This window comes from Dermacentor silvarum, chromosome 5 (assembly GCF_013339745.2).
Source record: "Dermacentor silvarum isolate Dsil-2018 chromosome 5, BIME_Dsil_1.4, whole genome shotgun sequence".
In the NCBI taxonomy this organism is placed as follows: domain Eukaryota; kingdom Metazoa; phylum Arthropoda; class Arachnida; order Ixodida; family Ixodidae; genus Dermacentor; species Dermacentor silvarum.
The window spans coordinates 67842906-67854930 of NC_051158.1; the positions used below are offsets into that span (position 1 = coordinate 67842906).

The window sequence follows — 12025 nt, forward strand, 5'->3', positions numbered from 1 at the left end:
TAGCGTTATTTAGGACAGGAGACTAGTATCTGCTGATAAATTTGTGGCGTACTGGGAGCAGTGCAGTACAAACGAAACCAGCGCAATTTCCAGTACGAGCCAGCGCACTCCAGCGACAACCAGCGTGTTAAAGCGCACACCAGTGCGCCCCAGCGTCATAGCAGTGAAACCAGCGTCGGGGCCAGTGTGACCCAGCTCTTATCCAGCGATCTCACCTGTGTCCCAGTGACTCCCAGCGAACACCAGCGTCCCCAGTTGTGCGTCAAACCGGCTATCCGGTTCAACCGGAGGGATGTAATCCGGTCTCGAAACCGCTTATCCTCTTATCGGATTTCAAGAGACGAATATTCAGGATATCCGGTTTAAATAACCTGGTTAGACGGATATTCGAATATTCGGATACGAATAATCGATGATTACAAAAATGATAGGTAAGGAGGTTAACCAGAGCATATACCGCGTTTGCACGAACGGTTGCAAAAATAACTACAAATATAAGAATACAAGGGAGAAAGAGTGGTAATTTCGGCACAAGTACAGAAGAACAAAGGCTATACGAATATCCAAATATCCGGATACTATTAGCTGAATAACCGATCACTGTGGTTGTCCGGTTTTAAATTTCGAACCCGTGAATCAAATAAACGGACGACTGGTTTCCCCGCATAACCGGCGTGATGTTATTAAATTATGTCCCAATACGATGCCTCCTACACGAACAGCACTTTCCACACTGGGACGCACTGGAAGACGCTCGTTTTTGCAATGGCGTTTCAGCACACGGGGCTCACGGATCTCGCAGAATCCCTTTGGCATAGGCACCGAGCCTGCTTTGATGATATTGCTAAGAATGGCCCGTGCTTCTGCGTCGGTAAAGATTCCCCACGTGTTCGGACCTTCTACGAACTGCGTCGCGGTCAGCGCGAGGAACCGCAGTTCAGGCAACAGTGGCAGCATGACTGCCCGAAGAGCATTTCCGATACCCGAGGATTGCTTGGGGCACTGCTGATATGCCCAGGCGTAGACGGCATTTAGCACCGATGCCTCCGATACATTGGTGACTTGTTGGAGCACGTACTTCACGGTGTCCTCGGTGGAGGACCTGAACTTTGAAGAGGAAAGCACGCCGGCACTGTCCTTGCGGATGAGGTCACCGGCGGGAGCGCGTAGGTCTTCTTCGCCCATGGTCAGAACGTAGTCCAGGAGAGGACACACGTCGTCCAACCTCGTGTGGCAGTGCACGAAGGTGATGCATCTCTGCTCCAGCTTCGTGACGAGGTACTTGGAAGCAGCGGTGCGGGTGCAAGCAGCCTGGTGCACGTTTTCCACATCCAGGCGGCCACTATAGAAGTACCTGCCTTGCGTGCATGATCAATGAAGGAATGAATGAAGGCATCAATCAATCAATCAATCAGTGAATAAATAAGTAAATAAAGCTTCATTTTGGGTGCCCAGAAACAACCGCAGAAGTCTAAACCATAGCCCATAGAGAAACAAAAGCAAGAAACCGTAAAGCAACTACTATATACGACCAAACTTTATAGAATAATAAAAGAAAAAAAAAACAAGAACAAGTAACGACAGGGTAAACAAGGTTATACCGAGCAACACTGCACCAATAATGCAAGATTGAGCCACGTACATTTATAAAAACGGAGAGAAAGGCGAGGGATGCAGCTAGGATAGAAAGTTCAAGAGAAAGTGGAAATTGTGGAGCAGAAAGAAGCTATTCAGTTTTGGCGGATATCAAGATGGAGAAAATGATAGCTATATTGCTCTGCTTTCTGTAGAGAGGCGAGTGTCTGCTGAAAGAAGCTGGGAAGTGGAAGGGCCGCGAGTCTTCTGCGCAACTTGTAGTCAAAAGAAAAAACACAAATGTGGCATAAACCATCGCCCGATGACTCTGAACGGTAATGCGTTGAGCATTGAATCATATAGCGGCAAAACGTATTGGCCCTGCCGAAACGAATTACGTATGAGGCGGAGCCTGCAGCGGGATTCCTCTTTCGCGCTTCCCCAATAAGTGATGATGATAATAATTTATTGGCATCCCCTTTGAAACGGAGCGGTGGCAAATAGTCACCTAGCCTGTTTGAGTTACTCAGATATACTATACATGTTTTACAGCTAAGCTGTTAGCCTCTCGGTGGTCGGAATTTTTCGGGTCCTGTCCGTGAACAAAAATTATCATCATCAGCAATGGCTCATATCCCCCTAAGCAAGAAAAATGCAATGAGTCATCCTCAGAGGCTACAAACACTCAGCAAAGTGAAGCGAACAGTGCATGCATTCATTTGAATCATGCACACAATTAAACGTACAGTACAGGGTACGTTTGAATAGATAACAAGTTCAAAACAAGCATACAAACCATCAATAATGCATTGCATACTCCACTTAGTAGATGTAGTGGTCGTTTTGCAACAGCTTCGCTGGACATCAGCTTTCGCAGGACCGGGATGACGAGTCTTTTTTGATTCTAGCATTTTGGTATACATCTCTCTAACCTTTTTTCTCTTCCTCAAAACTTCTCTAACTACCTTGTGCCGCTACCTATGCCTGTGACGGACCCGGCATTCCCTGCTTTTTTTTCCACCAATACTCTAAACGTCTCTTGCTTATCTCGACTGTTGACCGGGTTGATGGTCCCGTCCACTATAAATCTAAGCACTTCTGTAAGGTGTACGTTACCTACTGGTCTCGCTGGGTGAATATCCCTTCGCATTCCACTAGGATGTGTGAGTGGTCCCCGGTTTTTTGCTGCCGCATACACATACCTCAATTTGTTGCGAATATTTGATCCAGTATGTATTTGTCCTTAGGCAACCAGCTCGAGCCTCAATTAGCAAGGCACTTACTTCCCTTCGTCTTACCGTACAGATTTTCCCTTGTGATTTCTCATCGTGTATATCTCCTTGATCCTTTTTTTTTTGTTTCCATTCTTTGCATCCAATCACTGTCTCTGCTTCTCTCACTTTCTTTTCGATGACTCCTGGCTGTCTACACTTATTCACTCTGTACTTGGTTTACAACTTCTTGACCTCTTCCACGATTCTGTGCCCACGCTTTTCAGATGCAGATATCTGTGCCCTTTAGCTGACCGATTTTCATCCATGTTTCTGAGTTCTTCTTCAAACTAAGCTTGCTCTGCGCTTCTCTGACTTCAAAAGACCCAACCCATATCACCCTGCACTGCCTCATTTGTGGTGGCCAACCGGCCTACCGATTTATTTTATTTATTTAAAATCCTTACAGGCCTCGTGAGAGGCATTGGGTAAAGGGGGCATCACAAAAAAAGACGAAATCAGTATGCATAATTGGTACAAATATACAAACACGATTAATTGGTATAATATAATAGATATTTATCTTTGATTAACTTGAAACCCCGACAAGATATCGGATTTTAAGCACAGAATGGCATTTGCGAACGTTAGCGCTGGCACCATTATTCCTTTCCAGATTCCGCGCACCACCTCATATTTATTGTGGCCTCAAAGTTATCTATGTTTCATTTTTGCCTACATTCCCCCTTACCCTTTATTTGCAGATTATCTTGGTGGTGCTTCAGTAAGTGCCTTCGTTTATGTATAATATTACTTGACTATCGGCATGACTTGCTGTTGAATCAACACCACGTAATTACTCGTCTCTTCATTACAGATCATAATTCCAACGTTCTCTGTGCTAAACTTAAGGCCTATAGTTGTCGCTGCGTTTCCACACATATTCGCAAGTGTCTGTAAATATCTTGCATTATTTGTCCGCTAGTAGCACTATGTCGTCCACATACATCTTTCCAGGGACCTTCTGTTGCACCATTTGTACATCACGCATCTAGGATAAATCAAATCATAATTCGCTGTTTTCTAGTCATATTTCCACACCCTTAACATAAAGCAAGAGCAACAATGGAGACAGAGGACGTCCTTGCTTCAGTCCTTGATGAATTTGCACCACGTCATAACATTTTCGGCCTTCCCATACACTTTGTACTCGGTTATCTCTATACATATATCTCCCTTAGCAGGTCCCGTTATCGTCATCGATGTGCCTTCGTGTTGATAATATCCCATAAAATTCCCTGCCTACGTTATCATACGCAGGGAATTGCTATCTACATATGCTATCCATAAAGGTATATTCTGAGGTACTGAAATCTATATGCCCTGAGCTAATGCAAACACATTATCCTCTAAGCGTCTGCCTGGCCTGAACTCATTCTGTAGTTCCCTCAGTACATCGTTTTTCTCCACACACTTCGACAGTTGTAATTTTATGGCTTGCATTGCCATTATATATGACTGACGTTGCTGTAACTAGCCTGTACGAGCTCATTCTTTCCTTGTCACGTTTGCCTTTGTAGATAAGGTTGATCTTGCTTTCACACCATCCAACCGTAATTTTCTTCGTTTTGATCACTTGCTCAATGGCACCAATCAGCAGTGCCTTGTTCTTTAGAGCGACGTTTTTGATTAGCTGTATTGATCAGCTGATTCTGCGGACGTGTTATCAGGAACATTTTCGTCGGGTTTTTCCAGTAAACGTTTTCTATGCTAAATGTTGATCTGTCAGGCTTTTCTGTTGTTGCTGAATCTGAGTCTGAACTAAGAATTGTTTTGTGACATAGATATTCCTGATAACATCTCGGGTGTACTGAAGCGCATCGTCTCCTTCAAAATGTTACCGTCTTCGTCCCTTATAGCCGTTCGCGAATGTTCAGTTGGAGATCCGAGTGTTCTTACATGGTTCCAGCATCTCTTTGGTGTGCCTTTGTCTCTTTTGCGAATGTTATGCACCAGACGCTTACTTGTGCATTTAATTTTCTTTTTTGCACGAGCTCACTCACCACTTAAGTACTTGTACTGCATGTATATGATACTAAGTATTTGTACAGCATTTGTTCCATCTAAGGAGCACTTATTTGTGTAATCCCAACGTTTTGGCTTCTCGATGATCCCTAGACGCCTGTTCAAGCTTTCCTATAATTTGCGTTATCAGTCCCCACCCTTTACCTTCGTTTCCTTGCCGACCAATTACTGCGACCGCCTCGAGATCCAGCGGCTCAACCGCAGGATTTATCCTCCCCCTCACAAAAACCTCATCACTGAAGAGGCTGTAGCTCTCAGACTTATCCAGACTAAGACATTTCCAAACCTCACAGATAGTGCAAAATGTACCCACAAACATATCGCGGCATGTGCCCCTCGTGCGACGACACACCCCTACATCTCTTCCACATCTCGTGGGGTGTGGGGGCAAACCTCAACGCTTAACGACGCCTAACACGTCATTTGAGCGGTGGAGGTACAGCTGACCGGCGATACCCTGGCAGGCCAAGAAGCGCTCGTCCAGCAAGTTCGTCGAGTAGCCATGGACAGTGGAGTCCTGGAATAAGGACACCACCCACTCGTCCTCAAGATCAACGATCTCGATAGTCTAAATAAATGTTTTTCTCTCTCGCTCTTTTCCCTCTTTCCAATCCAACAATTGTTGTTCCTCGTCTGTCTTATCTCCTCTTGCTTAAGGTTTACCAGTTCCTTATATTCTAAGACTAGTGTAAGAAAAGCCTCCACTTTCTTCTCTATGTTTTTTTTTTGCGATCTGTGTTATTCGCTTTGCATTCACTTTTGGAAATTCTGATGCTAGTGGTTCGTGTTTTGCGTTCGTGTATCTCCTAAATTTTAAGGTTAAGCATTTATAATCGCTACCCAGGCTATCTTTTCCATGTTCATCTTCCATCATTGTGTCAAACTGATTTTTAAAGGAGATTGCCCACCATCTCACGTCAAAGTCGGTCATTTCCGACACCCGGTTCGGCCATTCGTACAAAAGCCTCTTCAATGCCATCACTGCTTTAGGCTTGGACATGTTAAGGGAGTCTGTCCATATTCATTACTGTGTCCCCGGTGCGCTGAACCATACGGAAGACACTTTCCAGGCTACGGTCCTGAAGTGCGGCAACTGTAATGGTTGTCATGCTGCCTCGTCTAAGGACTGCCCTCGCATCAAGAAAGAGCTCGAAGTTTTGAAGCTAATGGTTCGGGACCATTCATCCCACAGGGAGGCTGCTGAAACGATCCGGAGTCGGCGTCGGCGTCACCGAACGTCCTCAAAGAAGGTACAGACACCCCCACCCACATCTCCAGTGAGGCCACAAAAGGGCTGAACAGCACAAGAAAGTCAGCTGAGAGAAATCTTTCTCCAGGAGAATGGCCTGCGCTTCCGAGCCAGCAACTTCCCAAAGAAGCACAGATTGTCAAGCCTGCTGGGGAGCCTACTCCTGCTGCTGATGACATGCCCAAAGCTCATCGTCAAGTTATTTCAATGCTGTGTCCCCTCATAGATGCCATCCGAGTGATTTTGTCGAACCTTGGAAACACGTCTCCTCGAAGTGCACTGAAAGTACCGGACGCATTAAGCCCAGAGCTTGAATCTCTCGCATAGAGACATGGCCCATCACCCATCCTTTCGAGAAGTCAAGGCAGCGTCAATTATCCAGTGGACCGCAAGGACTAAAATCGCGCCTTTCAAACTTCCGTCAGTTCATATATACTGTAAGCACATTTCACGTACTTCATCGTTCTCATTTGTATATAGCCATCATCATCCCTGTTTCTCTTCTTCTTCGTGTTGGAGCCTCGGCCGTGCCAGTGGAATAAACGGTCTGCCAGTGCTGCCTGTCCTGGTCGTCTTCCGTCTTTCAAAGTGGTGGAGGCGCGTCAAGATCCCGACGTCCTCCTGCGTTCCTGCCCTACCTGGAGCTACGTTCCGGTCGCCGCCTGCACCCGGCACCCCCACAGCTGACCACCCCTGCGTCGGCCGCCGGCACTATCGCTACCCCGACGCCCTGCTCCTACGACATCGGCTCCTGACATCGTGCACCATTACCACCCCTCATCGTGATCCACCAGTCTTTGCGGGTCTCCGCGGGGAAGACGTCACGACTGGCTCGACAACTACAACCGCGTGAGTTCGGCCAATGGGTGCCGATCGACAGAAGTTGACTACCGTCGCGTTCTATCCGACCCACGTTGCGAAGACGTGGTATTTTAACCACGAAACTGACTTCACCGACTGGTCAGCGTTTACTACCAGCTTGCGGCAAATTTTCGCGTCTTCATCTGGCCGTTCAGAAGTCGCCAAACAGAAGCTCGCTGCGCGTGTTCAACTTCCGCAAGAGTCATATAAATCGTACATCGAAGATGTCCTGGCTCTATGCCGCCGCGCCAACGTTGGAATGACGGAAGCCGAACGCATTCGCCATATTCTTAAAGGCATTGGTTCCATCGCATTCAACGCCTTAGCTGTCCAAAATCCTACCTCGGTTCAAGATATTACATCGACGTGCCAGCGCTTGGACGAGCTTCAGGCCCTCCGTCTTCACCGTGACAGCGACCTTCCCATTAGTGTAAGCACATTTCACGTACTTCATCGTTCTCATTTGTATAGCCATCATCATCCCTGTTGCTCTTCTTCTTCGTGTTGGAGCCTCGGCCGTGCTGGTGGAATAAACGGGTCTGCCAGTGCTGCCTGTCCTGGTCGTCTTCCGTCTTTCAATACGAATATGTTCTCAGTCATCGTGATATGTAATTCTAATGTATCAAAGCCAGTCAGGTTATCGGGATATGAAGCTGTTATGTCACCGACAACTGGTGCATGCAGCAAAGTAATCATTTTTATTCGTCGTGAGCTCACCTATGTTCGCCAGCCGATTCCGCCTCATGATGACAATCAATATGTTTGCCTAACAGTTAAAAAGGGCAAAGTCATGTTTACACTTGTAGGCGCTTATATATCGCCTTCAAGTAAGTTTGATTTAAGTAAGTTTGATTAAGTTTATTATTGAGTACGATGGATAAGAGATTGGCATACATCTCGGCGTCGTATCCTGCTCCATGGGTCATAATCGCATATTTTAATGCGCACCATATGGCATTTGGAAGCACAAGGACAAATGCAAGAGGACAAAGGCTAGCAAACTTCGCCTGCAACCACGGCCTTTCACTCCTGAATGACGGCAGCCCAACGTTTCTACCGGCGTGAATTATGGCAGCTGTCTTGAGCTGGTTTTCGTATCCAGCTCTTACACAAAATGTGTTGAATGGTTTTTGGATATCGAGACCCACGGGAGTGATCACATTCCCACGTACCTAATTATTAAAGCGTTGTCCTGGTCCTTCTCACGGAACACCATTCGATTAATTGACTGGACGCCTTTTACCTCTGCCATGGAAGATGCTTGCCGAGAGGGCTTGTCCTCTGGATTAGAGGAAACAGTGAAGTGTGCAATGCGCGACACCACACGCATGGTCACAGTTGGAGTTGCATATATAGTTGGAGCGGCTTCGTGCACTCCGTCGTCGTGCGGAGCGGCGATACCGACGTACAAAATCAATCGATGACCTTAGGACAGCCAGACGACTACAAAAATATACAGGGTGGCATGGATAGCCTTTCATCCAGACGTTGGACAATGTTTTGCCAGTCACTAGCCCCCGGACGCCACTTTCCCACATCTAGAGAACCGTACGTGGTCTACGTTCCCTCCCTGAACAACGCTTCCCATTCAAAGCACTGGCGCTCTTCCAAAGGCGGCTAGATGTTGATGAAGACTTTTGTGCAAGGATCGCTGGCCAAGCGACTGGTCCAGGATTTCCAGCCCCCAATGACATCCCTGCTTCGCGTGACTGCCATATTGATCTTCCTTTCACAATGGAGGAACTTGAGGCGGTCCTTGCTCTATGCAGGCGTTCTTCAATCCCAGGACCAGACAGAATATCATACCGCGCCTTGTGCAACCTGAGTGAATGCGCCCGGAGAGAACTGTTAGATATCTACAACGTATCCTGGCAAGATGGTGCGGTTCCCGAAGAATGAAAGACAAGTCGCTTGGTCCCTCTCCTGAAGCACGGCAAGTCTCCGCTTGAACTCACCTCATACCGCCCTATAGCGCTGGCCAGCTGTGTGGGAAAGATAATGGAAAAAATGATCCTTGCCAGCTTGGAGTGGTACCTGGAACACTACAACATGTTCCCAAATTGCATGGCTAGTTTTCATCGAGATCGCTCATCAATAGACAGTGTTGTTGATCTTGCTACGTATGTCCAGCATCAAAAGTCGTGCAAAAGATTATCTGCAGCTTTGTTTTTAGATGTCAAGGGGGCATACGATAAGGTATCTCACGATGCCATTCTCGCTTCTCTTGAGATGGTTGGCCTTGGGGGTCGAGTACGTGTTTCGATAGATTTCTAATTATCTATTTATGAGATCGTTCTTCATGAGTACCGGAGATGGCCAAACCGCACGACACTACACCTACCGAGGCGTTCCTCAAGGCGGAGTACTTAGCCCCACCCTATTCAACCTCACACTCATTGGTCTTGTTGAACATTTACCAGCAGCGATCAAGATATCAATGTACGCAGACGACATATGTGTATGGACTTCAGGTGTGACATGCCCTAAGATAGGTGCAAGGCTTCAGGAAGCTGCTACTCTGACAGCTGTATACCTCTGCAACCAAGGTCTTGAAATCTCGTCAGATAAATGTGCACTGGTGGCATTCACTCGCAAACCAATGACACCTTATGCCATTTCTATAAATGGTCAGATCATTTCTTATGAGAAGACTCACAGATTTCTGGGCATAATCATTGACAGAGATCTCTCATGGAGCCCGCACGTGACCTACTTGAAACAGTGCCTGACAGCAATCTCCCAACTTTTCAAGTTTCTGGGCGGAAAGACTTAGGGGATGTCAGTGCATGCAGTGTTGGAATTGTACAGGGCTCTTTTTTCGGGCTTTCTGGATACAGTTTGCCCGTACTGACCAACACTTGCCGGACAAAGCTTCGTGCTCTAGAGGCTATTCAAGCTCGGGCTCTTAGAGTTTGCCTTGGTTTGCCTTGGTTTGCCTAAATGCGCATCAACAGTGGTGACTATAGCAATTTCCCAAGACCAAACCATAAAACACGCATTGCGGTGGAAGTGCTGAGAGTGCACATTAGGCACTTTGCCCGTGCTCGTTCTCATCATCTTGCAACACTACTGTCACAAAGGCCGCAGGCATCATTTTGTAGTACGATTTCGGATTATTACACCCACCTTCCATCAGCCTTCACCCCCGCAACTAAGCCATCGATTCCTCCATGGTGTTTGGCTCGACCTGCAGTGCGCCTCACGGTATCAGGAATCAGAAAAAAGTCTGAGCTGTCATCACCTGCTCTTATACAGAACGCTGCTCCTTTTGTACGAGAGGTACGCCGACCACGTACATGTTTATACAGATGGATCGACCACTCTCCAGTGTTCCTCTGGAGCCATGGTTTTCCATGCGACAGCCACCCCCATCAGTTTCAAGACGTGTCACCCAACGACATCGACGGCTGCGGAACTTGCAACTCTTGCGCCGCACTTCGTCTCGTCAGCCAGGAACAACCTCAAAGATGGCCGATATTCAGTGACTCGAAGGCAGCACTGGAGTCTTTATATCAGTCCTTCGGCGCGGACCACATGAACAACTGGCATTCGAGATTAGAGAGTTAATCCATACCTTGGCTGAGCAAGGACACCGCTTGACATTTCAGTGGCTTCCAAGTCACTGCAACGTCATAGGCAACGAGCACACTGATAACGCTGCTCGGTCGGCTCTTCAAGGCGACAAAGAACAGTCGATATCGTTATCAAGGACAGATGCCATTAGAAAACTTCGAATGATCACACGTGATTTTCGTCTCCGTGTGGAACACACGAAGTTTTCAATGCAATCGACTGCACCACCTAGACCCTTCTCTTCACCTTCGCATCCCAGCTGGTCTCTGCCGACGCGAAGCTACCCTACTTTATCGAATATGGCTAGGAGTAGCCTTTACTAAGTCTTTTGCTTTCTGAATCGGATGGGCCGACGACGCCTCACGTGATGACTGTGGGAGCGAGGAGACTCTTCAACACCTTCTCTGTAACTCTCCTCGCTACGATTTACAGAGGCGATCGCTCGCAATCGCGATAGCGCGCTTGGATCAAATAGCTTTGACAGAGGAAACCATTTTAGAATGCCGCCATAACAAGACATCGCAGCGGAGGGCGACAGAAGCTCTGTTGCAGTTTTTAAGGACTACAGAATTGGAAAAGCGGCTGTAGCCTGAACTGGTGTTTACAGTGCTACAAGTGCTACTGTGCTGTGCAGTGATTGTATACGGTGACAGTGACAGACTGTGATTGTGCATCTGTGCTCCCTTTCTTTCTCTATCTCTACTTTCCTGTCATTTACCTCCCCTCCACTCTCTCCTCAGCGTAGGGTAGCAAACCAAACCTTCCCGTCTGGTTTGAAGCATGCAGAAGATGAGAGGGTTTCGGTAGGGCGAAGCTGGCCAAGCTAGCGCAGTGAAAGTAGATAACCTGGTGTGGGAAGTGGATGGCCATCCGATTGGTCACTCACCCTTGTATAGCTTGCGGTGGCTCGTCGAAAAATGCGGTGGCGTAAGAAATGCCGCCAAAACGGATGCTCAGGTAAGTACATTTCGTAGAGTGATGTTATATACATGCCGAAAAGGCTCGGCAACGTTATCATCATCAGCCTATATTTATGTCCACTGCAGGACGAAAGACTCTCCTGTGATCTCCAATTACCCCTGTCTTGCGCTAGCTGATTCCAACTTGCGCCGGCAAATTTCCTAACTCGGCAACGTTATACTGCAACGCAAATTCTTTTGTTACGCCCAAAGAAACTAATTCATGCCAACAGGACAGGAGGAGGAGGAAAAACATTATTAAGAAAAAAAAAAAAACAAGCAGGCGTCTTCCTGCTTGTGTTGGGAGGTGCCCTCAGTCCACGGCTCCTGCGGCTCTTGCGGTCTCCCGGGATCGCCGCACCAGTTGTTGCTGGTCACGAAGGTCCGAGCTAGTCAGCACGGCCTCCCACTGCTCGGGTGTGGGGTTGGGTATATGCGGGACTACCTGTATTTTGGGGCATGCCCATGTGGTGTGATATAGGGAAGCGTAGTCGTTGCAAAGGGGGCATTTG

At 47.4% G+C, this 12025-nt stretch overlaps 1 protein-coding gene across 1 annotated transcript in view; it reads right to left on the bottom strand.

Annotated features, from left to right (window-relative positions):
• Nucleotides 1-386: 386 nt before the first annotated feature.
• The window catches only part of LOC119453459 (BTB/POZ domain-containing protein 6-B-like), a 31904-nt gene continuing 20265 nt past the window's right edge, over nucleotides 387-12025 (bottom strand). Inside the window, exon 4 of the mRNA XM_037715493.2 lies at nucleotides 387-1354. Within this exon, the coding sequence (XP_037571421.2) occupies nucleotides 637-1354 (718 nt within the window). The 3' untranslated portion in view covers nucleotides 387-636. The remainder of the gene's footprint in view (nucleotides 1355-12025) is intronic.